Source organism: Biomphalaria glabrata, chromosome 5 (genome assembly GCF_947242115.1).
Source record: "Biomphalaria glabrata chromosome 5, xgBioGlab47.1, whole genome shotgun sequence".
In the NCBI taxonomy this organism is placed as follows: Eukaryota; Metazoa; Mollusca; class Gastropoda; family Planorbidae; genus Biomphalaria; species Biomphalaria glabrata.
Window position 1 is genome coordinate 21,032,910 of NC_074715.1, and position 16,850 is coordinate 21,049,759.

The 16,850-nt window shown below is 35.9% G+C and overlaps 1 protein-coding gene across 1 annotated transcript; it reads left to right on the forward strand.

The window, feature by feature from the left end:
* Positions 1 to 253: 253 nt before the first annotated feature.
* Positions 254 to 16,477, forward strand: LOC129926301 (acid sphingomyelinase-like phosphodiesterase 3b). Its single transcript, XM_056029577.1, has 7 exons — positions 254 to 484; positions 9,899 to 10,094; positions 10,832 to 11,082; positions 12,574 to 12,737; positions 13,207 to 13,384; positions 14,885 to 15,093; positions 15,635 to 16,477. Exons 1-7 carry the CDS (start codon positions 388 to 390, stop codon positions 15,956 to 15,958), a joined length of 1,419 nt encoding a protein of 472 aa, XP_055885552.1. The 5' UTR covers positions 254 to 387; the 3' UTR covers positions 15,959 to 16,477.
* The last annotated feature ends 373 nt before the right edge of the window (positions 16,478 to 16,850 follow it).

Sequence of the window (16,850 nt, forward strand, 5' to 3'; positions counted from 1 at the left end):
GAAAAGGTGGGGAAACAAAAGTAGTAGTGGGGGAAGGGGGGGGGGAAGGAGACCGAGAAATAGTCGCGGATGAGATAAACAGCGTATCACATTGGTCGTGATAACTAATAGAGTCTTCTAGAAGTTTACTAGAACTAACTCTCGGAGAAATGTTTAGACTGGCAGAGATGTCATTAGCCCACCCTCTACCTCTTTCATCATATTCCCTCCTAGAAACACACACACACACACACTGGTGTGTTCTTTTCTGTAAAGTTACTTGATTAACCTCTCCCTTCCCTACTCTTCATCTGTCAACACACAGTCAACACTGCACATACACTTGCTAAAAAAAATTAAAATCCAAAGCAACACATCATTCGGTGTCTAATGTAGAAGAGGACTGGAATGAATGACTGGAATGAACTGAAGATGCTCAGGTCTTCTGCCTGGTTGTTGCCTTTTGTCTGCTTTTTTGGTATAGGTAATGGTCAGAGTGATATAGGTAAGTGCTCTTTCAAGACTTCTCTGGTTTTCAATTTTCACTCTATGATAAGTCAAAAATTGATCTAGATCTATTTGTAAAAAAATCTTTGTTTTTAGCGGCCCCCGTAAGGGGAAAAAGCCGCTATTAGGTTTGTGCAAAATGTCCGTCTGTCCGTCTGTCCGTCTGTCCGTCTGTCCGTCTGTCCGTCTGTCACACTCAGATCTCGAAAACTAGAAGAGATATGAAAAATATTATTTCATCATTAAATCCGGCTTGAAAAGTTTAGGTGCAACGGCTACTTTTGGTTTTCTAAAAGCAAACCGTTTAATTTATAAAATTAATTATGCAAGCGATTTTTTCATAAAAATACACCAATTCTAAAACAATTACGTAAATGTAAGGGAGGCAATGTTACAATATGCTAACAAAGATGGACAATTTTTGTGTATTTTCAGTATCACTAAGTCAAATATATTTTTAAAATGTACAGGAAATGTTTACAACAAATACAAATAATAGTTAAAGACGTTTTTTCTGGTCAACTAGCTGCTAAAATTAAAAGAAAACATTTCTGTTTGTTTATAAAGGCTAATAATGCACTTTGTATGTAAATATCACGCACAATTTTTTTAAATGGACTTTTTATGCAGCGATTTTCGTGCAGTAGCGTAACGTCGCAACATGATCAGGTGCTAAACCAATTCCTTAAACTTTTTTTAAAAATCAGATTTTATTTATTTTTTGTTTAGTGCCCCCATCCGAATAAAAGAAGCTTATTTTTGTGCGTTTTGTCTTTTGGTCGGTCTGTCCGTCACGATTAGATTTAAAAAACTAGAACTCTAAAAGCTATTGAAAATCTGATTTACCCTTTAATGTTCCTCCCATAACATCTCAATAGTTTTAAGTATCTAAAATTGATTGTTCCGGATTTTTTTGTGCAAAACTAATCAACGCCAACAAATGTTTGTTTGCTCTTCTAACTTATATTACACAGTGGCGTAACTAAGGGGGGGGGGGATGGGGGGGGAGAATTTTAAAATCCCCCCGGGCCCCCACCTAGGGGGGGCCCCCAAATGGGTGTCCGAAATTTATTTGTAAATACATAAATTAATATATTTGATTGACAAATAGTGTCAACGGGTGTCTTTTTTTAATCAACATTTATGGATTAAATTTATCACAAAGACTAAACCTAGATATTTTAAAAATATTTTTGCCGCAGAGATTAGTTTTTAGAAATGAAACGCACCTTTCATTTTAAGCTTTGTTGCCACGAATAAAACTGCATGATATACAGCGAATTCCAGGTTTCTTGTTACCTTTACTAATAATAGATCTAAATGGCGAGTATTTTATGGCTACACTAATTAACCTTGAAGCAAAATTTACAAATCGAGTATAACTAAAAGTTATTCTTAACAATGCTAAAATTGTCCATTTTTCGTGTTTGGCGTCTATAATATCAGAATTAAACTTCACACTCGAGTTATTACCCCTTTATTCATCTTTCCTCAATCCAATGGAATATCTCTCTTTTTATTTACATCTAATGATCTAGTCCTTTTGCTTTCGCACAAAACATAAACAAAAAATAATGACGTAATATCATATAATATTAATACATCCTTCCTATTGAAGTTATTATCACACCCTTCCTTTTAAAGTTCTTAATAGTGATATCTACTAGCAGGGCCGGCCCTAGCATTTGCGGGGCCCTTATGCGAAACGGATCGCGCGGGGCCTAGTCTGGGTAGGGATAAGCATAATGTCAAAATTATTTTTTTTTGAATTAGAAAATAGGCCTACTTTCGTCTTTGCAATAAATTTTTATCAAATGAAAGCTCGCAATGCCCTTTTTATTTATTGGCACCCCAAAACGTCAATTTCGTCTATTCTTCAGGAGATTTGAATAAATTCAAAAAAAGTTCAGGACTTTATCGTATATTATGCCTTTTCATGAGATTTCCTGGAGGCCCTGAAAAATCAGGAGGTCGCGAAAACCCTGTTATTTTATATACGTTACAATTGTTTAATTTAATAATGTACACTTGGAATTAGCGCGGGGCCTATGAAAGCGCGGCGCCCACTGCGACCGGCACTGTCTACTAGGAACTTTAACAATTCGTCCACTTCTGGTTATCTTGACTGAACAAGTTCTCTAGACGTTGGTCTATAACTGTCTGTTTCGTTTGTTGCAACAGTTTGCAGTTCATTGTCTTCATTGGTATCATAGTACCCAGAGATGTCTTCATCGAAACTCTTATTTAAAAAGCGTTGATTTCTTCTGTATGTTTTTCCATTGTTTGTCTTTATGATGTAAGATCTGGGTGCTGAATGTTTTTTATGACAACTGCTTTCTGCCATGTTTGACCAAGACGAACTCTCCGACAGAATAATCTTTAGGTAGTCTTGCTTTTGCATCGTATTTCACTTAGCTTTTCATCTGTCGTTCGTTGAGTAATGTCTCTGCATTTTCAGCTACCAATGGTTTCAATAGTTTGTGATCAGTTGGAATAATTCCCTGAGTCTTCTACTCGTCAGCTGTTGTGATGGTGAATACGGCAGTCCACTTATCGGAGTATTTCTATACTCGAGCATAACGAGATATGGATCTTTCCCACTTTTGTATGCTCTGAATCCTTTTGCTTTCGCACAAAACATAAACAACCAACAACGACGTAATGCCATATAATATTAGCACAGAATCTTCTTCATGCAGTGGAAAATTAAGAATTTTTTGCCTATCTGGAATTCTGGTCAAAGCTCCTGTGCCCAATTAATATAGTTCGGAAGAAACTACAAAAGTCTGGACTGCATATACGGGAATCTGCTAAAGAAATTAGTACCCTTTCATGCTTTTTGCAAAATGATGAGAAACTGACAAAAACCCTATCCATCGAAAAAGCAAAAGAAGGTAATGAATACTATGGATTCCCTGTAATCAAAACAACCATATGAAAGAAAAGACTTGATGGGAAGTTGAGTTCTAATGTAGGACTGTCAATACAACTGCAATTCAAACAGAAGTGCTGGACAGATTTCATATGGAGATGAAGGGCAGATTCCAAAGGCTGGAAAGAAAATGGATACCTTTGGGTTTCTTCTTGAACCAAGACACCTGTTAGAAGACACGCTTGTGACAAACTGTGCTACTTTTCCTGTTTGTATGATGAAATAAATGGAAAATAGCTTTTTCAATGATGTCATTGATACACGAGCACTTTTCATCAACAAACAGTAATACAATCACCAATAGACATATTGAGGAAACAGGCTTCATATGGGAATTACGTGTGCTCAGACTTTGCAACCTCCTCCGAATACCGCTAACTCAGGTTACTTCCATTACGACATTACGTCTTGTGAGAGATCATTCTCAAAGCTCAAGCTCATCAAAAAGTATCTCAGGAGCACAATGACGCAAGAAAGGCTTATCATGATTTTAATGTCAGTGAAGTCACAAATACTAGAAAGTATCGATGTAGTTGATGTTATAGATGTCTTTGCTGCACAGAATGCACGACGTGAAGCGATATCAATTTAGATTTGTCACTTGTGCATTATTTAACTAATAAACAACGGCATTATTCATTAAAAGAGTCTCGATGATTACTTTTTGTTAAGTTTACTGATATACTGAACCAATTTGATTTGGGGCTTATATATTTTTGCGTACATTATCTCATGACATATGTCGAATGTCAAAATGCAAGGGACCCCCAAAGAGGTCAATCCCCCCGGGCCCCCAAATCCCTAGTTACGCCCCTGATATTACATTTAATTTCCATGCTTAAACGTTGCAAAAACACATTATCAATAATATGTTGTTCCGTTTTTTATGTAAATAGCATATTAATGCTAAATCATAATCTCTATACTGACTTATATTTCATTAAGTGTAAAAATGTTCCGGATATTGTGTTATAAAACATGAATTATGCCTAATGATTGTTTGAAATCGCATAAGGCTTTTAAAAAAAGTAATTTACTAGAATTGATTACTGAAAATTACTTTTTAGACATTTAATTTTCTTGTAAAACATAACATAGAAGTTTTGTAATCGATAAAGAAAGTTCCGGATTTTGTTTCTTACAAATCGTCGCCAGAAATTTCCGAATTTATTTAAAAATCTACTAACGCCAAATAATTGTTTGAACTCCCTCTTCTAATTAATAAACAAATAATCTTCTCATTTACGAAATAATGTTTTTACGGATTTTTATGAAAAATATTTTAACTCACTACTCTCTTACAGTACATTTAACTTTCTACCTAAAACATTAAAAAATCTAATTATCGTTAATATTATGTTCCGATTTTTAAGGAAAACAGAATCCAAACACCAAAGTAAGGTATGAAAATCTCTCCACGTGGCTGTAGTACGTCTAATTTTTATACGAGACCATCCAAAAAATTTAATTAACGGTATTACATTTATCTGAAATTCTCATTTTCTTTTACTATTTATACAAACATCCGGAACAATCTATTATATAAACTTTTCAATTGTGTTCATACCTAAAAATTATTGCGATGTTTTGAAACGTAAAATAAAGGTTAATCAAATTTTAATAACTTTTAGTTGTTTTTTTATATCAAGATAACGGACAGACCGACTGACAGACAAAACGCAAAAACAATGCGGCTTTGATCCTTTTTAAATAATATCTATTAGAACTCAGTGCACCAATGTCTATGAACCCTCGTTAAATATCTCGTGTAAATAAAGATATTTTTTTTATGGTACCGGTAGGCTACTAGCCTATTGTGAGGTAATGGAATTTTTTTTCTTTGACGTCATATGAATGGACTCTTTAAATGTAATGTTAAAAGAACGCACTCGGTGCACCAATGTCTATTAACCCTCGAAAAAATTGCTTGTATTAATGAAAACATATTTTAGTCTAACTAAGCCGTGTGACGTAGTGTTTTTTTTTTTCCTTTGACGTCACATGGAATGAATTCTTTAAATGAAATGCTAAAAGAACACACTCGGTGCACCAATGTCTATGAACACTCGAGAAATGGCTCGTGTTGATAAAGGTGATTTTTAGTCTAGCTAGGCCTTGTGACGTAGTGTTTTTTTTTCCTTTGACGTCATATGGAATGAATTCTTTAAATGAAATGCTAAAAGAACGCACTCGGTGCACCAATGTCTATGAACACTCTATAAAAGGCTCGTAATGATGAAGGCGATTTTTATTCTAGCTAGGCCGTGTGACGTAGTGTTTTTTTTTCCTTTGACGTCATATGGAATTAATTCTTTAAATGAAATGCTTAAAGAACGCACTCGGTGCACCAAAGTCAATGAACACTCGATAAATGGCTCTTATAGATGAAGGCGATTTTTAGTCTAGCTAGGCCGTGTGACGTAGTGTTTTTTTTTCCCTCTGACGTTATATGGAATTAATTCTTCAAATGAAATGAAAAAAGAACTCGGTATAGTAATGTTTATTAAGCCTCGTTATGTGACTCGCGTTTAAAAAAGGAATGATATCTTGATTTAGATCTAATCTAGATTTTTTTAAACTAGATCTAGATTTTTATTACAGTATATCTAGATCTGGATTTATATTCTAATTAAAATTATTTTAGAGTCTAGATCTAGAATTTCTAGATCTAGTTTAGACTAAAATAGACTAGATTAAGATGTAGAATTTCAATTTCTAAACTTAAAGTGTAAAAAAAAAAGTGTAGATTTTCATTTCCAAACGTTTTGATCAATATTGTAATGTTTTAATATACTAAAACTAATCTACTATTTTTTTATTAAATTTAAATTTAAATTTACGGCAAATGAATCTTTGAAACATTATTACTTTTGACCATCGGATGGCTGCCTGGTCGTGCGGTTTGCGCGCTGGACTGTCGTTCAGATTTATGGATGACCCAGGGTTCAAACCCTGCCCGCTCCCATCCCCCGTCGTCCTGCGGGAGGTTTGGACTAGGAAGTAATTATCTTCAACTCTGAAGGAACATCCGAAACGTGTAAAACATTTTACATCAAAATTAAATCACCTCTTGAATATTATTTGCGAATATGCAGATCCGACAGGGATCCGACTTCGACGGGGGCCGCCTCTGAGTTTGTGTAACACAAACTCTCTTTGTAATCTTGTTTTAAATTAAACTTGTAAATATCCTCTTTTAAATTTCAATTCTCGAACTAAGTAAACTATTTTTAAGTAATAGATCGATGTTTTTTTTTTCAGTGTTTTGTCTTTCCCATTACAGAACCTGCACATCTTTTTTTTACCATACTTTCCCCTTACAGAACCTCGCATGGTTTAGAGTTGAAACGCTATGAAGTATTAACGAGCAAATATCCCAATGAAAGCGTATGAAACTATTGGGGACACCTTTTTTTTTATAGTTCCTATGATGATTCTATCTGCTTGCTGAAAATTTCTTGATACTATCGCTAAATGTGGGTTATGTTTTGCTTTCACCTCCGAGTAGTTTGTGTTAATGTTCACTCTGTTGACATGATGCATTGATCTACTTAACATAACAGGACACATCTCACAAGGCTTTTAAAATGCACTATGTCATTGTATTTCTTATTTGCATACGACTGTACAAGAGGAAGTCGTTGAGGTCACTGCAGATGTCCTAGAGTCCTAGAAGCTTGTGCTATTTAAAACAGCTGAGATTATTTAGAGACTTCATTTTGACATGTTTCAAGCGGAGTGGACGTCAAAATCGGCTCTTGCAATACTAAACAATTCGACCCTCCTGTTTCGTGTCGTGTCATCATGTTGGACATCTATTTGTACCTGTCTATGTAAAGCTCAGTAATGCAGTGAGAACTGAACTCAATCATGCGTTGGGTTATGTAATTTGTAGCATTTGAAGGCTGGTAGACTATAGGTAATTTCAATGTGTAATGGCCCAGTCTTCATTAGTTTGAATTACTTCATTATCTTAAGTTATCTTATAAAATACAGACGTTACATCCTAGGCACGTCCCTAAGTCAATCTAATCATGCAGCATGCATGTTAATAAATGACTTAAATTCTGCCACGTCATTGGTTTTCTTGGCTGACTCAGTCAACCCATTCCATGTTCTTATAGCACTAGGACCTTATGATATATAGGGCAGATAATGTAAAGGTCATCTGTTTCTAACGACTCACGGCTAACGAGTGTGTCCTTTGGCCAGCACAACTACCAACCGCCTTTACCTTTCTCCAACTAATGTCAGGACTCAGAGGGGCCCTAAATTCCCGAAAGTAAAAATCCCAGTGTTCACCAGGATTCGAACCCGAATTAAATGGTAATTATTTTTTTTTATCTCGAACAAGGGAAAGAAATTGTACTAAACTGAAGAGGTAGTATAAACTGAATTAGTCCCCTTTGGAGTTCGCCGCTCTGAATTAAAACAAACAATATTTAACTATATAATCTTCTCTAGTGTAATGACCCAATAGCAAGACGCCTAGACGTTGGGATTTAATCGGGTATTTCCTTAGTGACGCAACTGATCATTTAAAAAGTTAGAACGGAAATAGAGAGGAAACGAGGACGAAGGAGACCTGCTTGTAGTATAGAGACGACATACACTGTGTCCTTATTGTGTAATATATTGTTGTTCAAGTGGATAGCTGGATTACTTCCCTGTATGTAAATGTTTCTTGTTCTGTTGGAGGCTGCTACTATATACAGAGCTCGCATCTAACATCTACACTTAACTATAAGATTGATCAACCAACCATATCAATACATCAGCCATCAACACTAGTGATAAGTATCTCACTAGCAGAGGGGTGAGCACGTCTTCCCGAGGAGGCGTGAGTTCGAATTCACGTCGTTCCCTTTTTTCTAAGTAAATGCTTTTAAAAACCAATTTCGGTAAAATCCACCCAGATCTCCTTTTCCTTCTCTCTCCCCACCTACCTGTTTGCAGCTGGTGCAGACAAGTGAGAGGATCATTGCGTCTTGAGGAAGCTAGAAACATGAAACAATGTAACGGCTAAACAAAAACAATAAGTAATAACAAGGTTACAAAAGACAGTTTGTGTGGAAACACAAACTCAAAATCGGCCCCCGAAGTAAAATGTTTTACATAATTCGGATAATCCTTCAGAGTTGAAAATACTTTACTTCCTAGTCCAAGCCTCCCGCAGGACGACGGGGGATGGGAGCAGGCAGGGTTTGAACCTTCGATCGTCGATAAATCAAAACGACAGTCCAGCGCGCAAACCGCACGACCAGTGGTCCACCCAGGTAGGCTTCAATATTTTCAGAAAGAACATCCGAATGAAATTATATCAAAGACAAATGAGAGATAAGAATGGAGAAAGAAGGTTAACAGATCTTGTGTAGTGCCCCAACCGTCCCGCAGATCAAAGGATACGTGAAAGTGAATGTGAAGTTAGATGTGAACCTGGCCTAACTAGTTTGTGGTCTATAGGGCAGATGATGTAAAGTTCATCTGTTTTTGTGGCCTACGGTTAACGAGTGTGTCATGTAGCCAGCACAACGACCAACCGCCTTTGCTTTTCCCCAACTAATGTCAGGTACCCATTAGAGCTGGGTAGACTCAGAAGTTGAAAATCCCAGTCTTAGACAGGATTCGAACCAGGGACCCTCGGTTCGAACTAAATAAGTTAATTGTTTTGAAAAGACTCAATCTCATATTCGAATCCTCAAAAAAAAAATAAAAATAAAAATTCCGCTATTTAGAAAAATTGTTTACAAAAATGGTGTTTATAAGATTACTATTCGTCTTAAATTAGGTCTAACATATAATGCATACTAATTAGCTTTTTCTTATAAAAAAACTGCTTGCATAATTTATTTTAAAAATTAGAATTTTCGCTTTCAGGAAAAAAAAAGTAGCCGTTGCATCAGAACTTTGAATGGTCTAAAATATTGTGAAGTCGGATTTTCAATATCTCTTCTAGTTTACGAGATCTAAACGGGACGGACGGACAGACGGACAGACATTTCGCACAAAACTAATAGCGTCTTTTCCCCTTTCGGGGGCCGCTAAAAATGTATCTAATCGCCACTAATGAATTGTTGTTGGTCTATATCTATTACACATTTAATTACATAACTAATCCAAACTAATTGATACTATTACACTTCGTATACGTTTGTTCTTTAAAAGTAATTTTATGTTATTCTTGTTAATTATTACTGAGTTCATGTAAAATTCAAATATTTAGCAGTTAATCCATATCTCTAAGGGAAAAAACTAGTTTTTGGAGTTACAAAATACATCAATTTGCTTCCCTTTTATTGATAAACTTGATGTTCTGCTAGAAATAAAAAGTAAACTGAGTTTACTAAACACCAATGTGTTCGAAAAGGTTTCATTACGCTTAGATTTAAAAAATAATGACTCTGTTTTACACATCAATGGTTCTAAAATGACTGTCTTTAAATAAAATTATATTCTTCTCAAAATGTCTGATGACGAAAGGCTACTTTTGGCACGTGACTGACATTCACTATGACCACACCTACAACGACGAGAAACTGTCTTGCAATGACAACATCCCTGGTCAGCTTCCTGCGTATGGCGACTCGTGGTGTGATGCCACCTGGAAGCTGGTAGTGGACAGCATCAACGCCATGGCCACCATCGAACCAAATGTGGACTTCCTCATCTGGACTGGGTAAGAGAAGCAGCAATGACTCAGTCGATAAGATATCTGTACAGGTTTAGGGAAATGTCTCTTATTTAGTTCGTCAGCACTATGATGACCTGATTTATGAAGAAAAAATGGGGATATTTTGTGATATAGTGTAAACAAAACAAAAAACACAGAATTTAATTTCCTTGGAAGAGTTTATTTCAAAACCTCAAAGTGAAATAAAAATATTGTTGTCAAAAAACTTTTCAATGGCCAAATAAATACATTAAAATATTTTAACACGAATATATAAATAAGCATTAAACTTCTTATCAGTGGCGTAGTATGATGGGGAGTGAATTTGAAAATTTCCCCCTGGCCCCCACTTGAGGGGGGCCCCTGAATGAGTGCTCGAAATTTTTTTTTTACATTAAATATTAAATATTACGTCATTACCTCATTTCATGATGTCAAAATGCAGGGGACCTTAAAGAGGTCAAACAACCCCGGCCCCTCAAAAGAGGGTAAATTTCTAGCTACGCCACTGCTTCTTATATAAAAAAACACTTATAAATATCACAGCCCGTTTCTGTTTAGTGTATTGAAAGCTAATGCCTAATTTTAATTCTTTTTTTTTCTTCAGATTTTTTTTTGTCAGCATAAAGGTCAAAGTTTTTAATTAACTGTGATTAGTTTCGAGATGTTTCTTGTGAAAATTAAGTAACAATATTAGTTTTGAAAGCATCCTTCTCTTAGACCTGTTTAATTGTCTCCCTCAGTGACAACGTAGCGCACATCTCTGACGACTATATGAGCTTGGAAATCACTCTGCAGGTGCTCCAGAACTTAACAAATGCACTGAGTCAAAGGCTGGGCAAGGTGCCAGTCTACGCCTCTCTAGGAAATCATGACTTTTATCCTGACTCACAAGCCAGCCCCGTTGTGGGGCACCCGTTCTACTCAAACATAGCAGACATGTGGCAGGATTGGGTGATAAATCAGTCAAATGCCATCGATGACAGTAGACAAGGTAATAACAAATTAGTTTTTTAAAACCAAAAGTAAGATTTGAAAGATAACCTTCAAATTACAACAGTTCCATCGCTACTTGACTATTCAAATTCTATATTATTAGCATTCCATTTCTAGGTATCTCAACATTTCTAGTATTGGATTATTGCAATTAAAATAACACACTGTTGTAAATTGTATTATTTTGAATATGATGATAATCTACATGGATCAAGAAATGTTAAAAGTCATTTCTGTCATTTAGAAACTTTTCAATTATAACACCATCATCCCCCCCCCCCCCTTTAGGTCATTGCAACCTATGCGACTGCAGTGGGCCCCACGCTTTCATAGGCCCTGCGAGAATTCTAGGTGTAAATAATTAAATTAAATCATTATAACTTATTACGGGGTTTCTGCGGCTTCCTGATTTTCCAGAAGCTCCTGCAAATCTCGTGAAATAGAAAAATATACGAAAAAGTTCTGGAAATCTCCTGAAATTATTAAAATCTCCTAAAATATAGATAAAATTGTCATTTTGGGGTGTCATTCAATATGGAAAACGCCAATCCTAGGCGCGATAAAAAAAGGTTATTATACAAGACTCGTAACTGTTGCATCCGGTGATAGAAGCTTCTCGTGCCTCAAATTAATCAAGAATTACTTGAGGTTAACAATTCTCGAAGACTATTGAGCGTGATCTATGTAGGAAACAGAATTGTGATGATATACTGTATGACTTCGCTACATGCAAGGGTCGGAAAGTAAAGTTAATTTGATCGTGATTTTTTACTTAGTAAACAATATGTAAATGCAAAGTCGAATTTATTTTCTAATATAAAAACTTAATTTACACTTCTTATCCTTATCCCTACCCAGACTGGGCCTCGCGCAATCCGTTAGGGCCAGCAATGTCCGGATTTCACGTTTTCCCTGATAATTTAAGCGCATTCACGGCATAGATAATTTGATTTTCTTGCTTGAAACTGAACTACCAGGTAGATGGAGCAGATTTTGTTGATAACAAGTCGGGAGGTCTGAGAAAGAAAATAAAATATATAGCTTATATTACAACTAACATTATAGTTGCGTTATAAAAGTTAAAAGTTAGATAAAGATTGTGTGTCCACGCAAGATCTAGAGACCTCAAACAATCTTGTATTTAGAAAGATGGAAGCTTGAACAGACGCATTCACCAAAGATTTCCCGAGAAAAGTCGTACACTGAGACAGATGCCGCGAAATGGTGGCAGTGTCCCAAAGTCGCTTTTCCTATTACAACTTTTAACATGACAATAAATAATGTACAGGCAGAATAATGCTTTATTCAAAACTATATTTGCGTTATACAGCCTATAAAAAAACACCATATCCTAATGATTCTAACTCAGAATTCGAAAATACTCCTGAGTTGATATAAAAGTATGTAGCAATTTTCTCGAGGTACGATTTAGAATCGTAAACTTCGTCCATGTTCCAAAAAACAACATTAACTTAAATATTTTTTCCAGGTGGCTACTACGCTGTCAAAGTGAGCCCAAACGTTCGTCTGCTAGCACTCAACACAAATCTGTATTACAAAAGAGATAAACTCACTCCCAATGTGCCAGATCCTGTGGGTCAGTTTGCATGGATGCAGAAACAACTTCAGGAAGCCAAAAGTACTGGAGAAAAAGTGAGACTTAGTTTATCTATTACATTACAAGCAAATGTTACAGGGAGACTATTGAAGTCTGCCAATATTTTTCATCAATGCAAGATTTTGCTTGTCGAGACTGAGTATAATAAAGAGAAGAATTGATGAGTTGGCAATCACAGAGGATTGTTAGGTGTTTATAAACGTCAGTCGATCAAAATTTTAGTAGAATATCTAGATCTATGTTTTATTAATACTTCAGAGAATGCGCATATAATACTACATTCACAATGAAATCAAATTTACTTAGATGTAATATTCATAAAGATGTAATATTCATATTGACATTTACTTTGTTCTTAGATTCACATTTAACTTCAATTAAGATTCAATAAAGTAAGTTAAAACTAATTTACACATGTTCACGTAACAACTTTTTTTTTTCATTTTGCAGGATGTTTAATTTTCTTTAAAAATACATTAATTAAAAAAACACCTGTCTTGCTAGGTCATCGTCACTGGTCACGTGCCTCCTGGGCTGCCAATGCCGCTGTATTCTGACTGGTACTGGCCAGTGTTTAAGACCAAGTTTATGGACATCCTATTCAACTACACAGACATAATAGTGGCTTTACACTTTGGACATGATCATTATGACAGCTTCAAGATTTTACAAAGTGTTGATGGTGAGAGATTGAATTCAGTACAATAAGAGTTAATGAGAAATGTAGGTTTAAACTTAGATCTAGTTGCTTTACCCCATCTTCCTCGCTGCCGTTAAATGAAGAAGAATTGAAAATTTGGGTTTAGACTTAAATCTCATGGGCGTACCCAGGATTTTTTTTCGGGGGGGGGGGGGGTTTGGGGGACATTTTTTTCTCTCTCCCCCCCCCCCCCGGCCATATATATATATATATATGTGTGTTTCTGTGTGTGTCTGTGTAAATAATCTTCATAACATTCTGACCCTTCATTCTTTCGGAAGACGTTTATTGTACCCTAGAATAGGTTCTTCCTGGATAGTAGAAAACTTGTAGACTCCCTGCACTCGTCATCAAGGTTGTCTGGGGGAGCGTTGCGAGCAGCTAAATCTAACAGCTTTACTCCGTTCTCCTAATACGTAAAGGAAAGAAGAAGGATTCCTGAAAATATAGGTTTGAACCAAGATCTAGTTTTTTTTTTCTTTTATCCCATATTCTCCGTTAAAGACAGACGAATCACTAAGAACAAAAAAAATAAAGTTTTTTTTTGAGTGACTTCTGCAAGTTTGTGCATCATTCACTTTATTGTGTTTTTTTTTTTTAATTTAAATAGCTCACAAAGTTTCGTACCAATCATTGAAATTATATTTGAATCTCCCGCTCTTCTCAGTTGTTTTGTAGAACAGTGAGATGATAACTTTTGACGGCTAGACTTACATTGTTAGCAGCAATTGTTACAGTGGACTCAGACAAAGACACATTGTTCTGATGTCACAAACCTGACGATGGCTTTATATGGCTGGTTGCCGTTCTTTATTGTTGATCAGTGTATAACAAGATTGTTTCCTCTTTGTTATGTCCGGCCGGCATCATGCCTAACATTTAGTAAACCAGTCACTATCGTGTACTATGTCAGAACATAAAGTCTTACCTATATCTACATAAACAACACAAATTAGACTAACCACTATGTCAGAACATAAAGTCTTACCTATATCTCCATAAACAACACAAATTAGACTAACCACTATGTCAGAACATAAAGTCTTACCCACATCTCCATAAACAACACAAATTAGACTAACCACAATGTCAGAACATAAAGTCTTACCTATATCTCCATAAACAACACAAATTAGACTAACCACAATATCAGAACATAAAGTCTTACCTATATCTCCATAAACAACACAAATTAGACTAACCACAATATCAGAACATAAAGTCTTACCTATATCTCCATAAACAACACAAATTAGACTAACCACTATGTTAGAACTTAAAGTCTTACCTACATTTGTCATTAAGTCCTCTAGGAAAGGTAAAAGCTCATCTATTTATCAGGATGATGATATGAATAAATAAATAAAAGAAACAGCCACTGATGTTTCGATAACAAAAATTAATTGACAAGAATTAAATGACATATATTAGTTAAATATTTTAATGTTCCTATAATCACATCACTCTTGCTACCACTTTCAGGCACCAAAGCTGTACCACAGTTTAACGCCCCGGCAGTGACGCCATGGCGGCACAAGGTGAAAGAAGATGGCGTGGAGAAGGTTGGAGAACCTCACAACCCTGGTCTGAGGCTCATCAAGTACAACCGCAGCACTGGAGCACAACTGGACTATGCACAGTACTTCATCAACATCACCAAGGCCAATGCTGGGGCAGAGGGGGCCGTGTGGGTGAGTAATGAATTGTTTCTTTTATTGGACATTTCCTTTGAAAAGAAATGATTAGAAGATGAGAGAGAGAGAGAGACTAACCGTCCAATGTAGTGAATCCCATATTTCCTTGATTGTATCTCCAGACACTAACCGTCCAATGTAGTGAATCTCATATTTCTTTGTTTGTATCTCCAGACACTAACCGTCCAATGTAGTGAATCTCATATTTCCTTGATTGTATCTCCACACACTAACCGTCCAATGTAGTGAATCTCATATTTCCTTGATTGTATCTCCAGACACTAACCGTCCAATGTAGTGAATCTCATATTTCCTTGATTGTATCTCCACACACTAACCGTCCAATGTAGTGAATCTCATATTTCCTTGATTGTATCTCCACACACTAACCGTCCAATGTAGTGAATCTCATATTTCTTTGTTTGTATTTCCAGAGACTAACCGTCCAATGTAGTGAATCTCATATTTCTTTGTTTGTATCTCCAGAGACTAACCGTCCAATGTAGTGAATCTCATATTTCTTTGTTTGTATCTCCAGACACTACTTTATAATTTTACCTCGGCCTATGGAGTCTCAGACATGAGCGTCAATTCTTTGAGAAGTATCTTCAAAAAGCTGGAGGACAACACGAGTCCACTCTACCAGAAGTTCTGCAACAACTGGGCGGTCAGTGACTTGGACAGGAGGTGCACCGACGACATGAGGGCTAACATATGGTGTGGCGGTCAGAACTACATGCTAGCCAAAGCTGAGCAGTGCAGCAAAGACAGACAAAGAAAAGACAATGCTGCCCACCGCCTGTCTGGGAGTGCCTCCATTGTATTTCTCTTATTACTGTTAGTTTCTAATTACTTTATGTAGTCAATTAAAGGCACATTCCTCCTTCCATATGCTAGGACTAATTTCTACAAGTGCTCCTTCTTCCCTAATGCTATTAGAGCATGGAATGAGTTGCCTGAGCCAGCCAGGAAAACCAGGGACTTTGTAGAATTTAAGCCATTGTGTAACATGCATGACTAGATGCATGACGCGTAAGACGTAATCATCTTCTTTTTTGAAGTAACGTCTGTATTTTATAAGATAAGATAATGTGTTACCAACATGTAAGAAACATGGTATGGAGTCTCAGACATGAGCGTCAATTCTTTGAGAAGTATCTTCAAAAAGACACTTTTAACATAATATTTTATTCAGCATTTTTCATTGTAATGTTTACATATAAGATGTGAATGCATTTGGCTTGTTAGATTGATTCGATATTATGCGTGTATGTATGTTTATGGAATGGAGAGACACATTATGTTTATTACTATGTATTAACTAATTTAAAAACTATTTGTAAAAAATATCACTTTAGTAAACTAAAATCATGAAACGTCACCACTGTGTGTTATTGAAATATGGGTCAGTGCTGTGATTCTAAACGGCGAAGAAAGACTATAACAATTGTTGAGACAGTAATTAGCTAGAAGAGCAAGTTTGAAATGTTTTGAGGTCGTTAAAAAAACCTGTGAATGGATTGATGTGTGCTGTCCAGGTTCTTATTCTATTGTAACGGAATACAAATCAAACACATGAAAATCTTCTTGTTGAACTCAAAAACAAATATTATCACCAAGAGAAAGATCTAAATTGAGGAATTTTTTTCTCATAAGACTCTCTCTCTTGTTATGAGTAGTTGTTTAAACTAAAGGTTGTTATTGATGTAGTTTAATAACTAAAACGCCAGGGTGGAGAACTCTTTACATGTAGA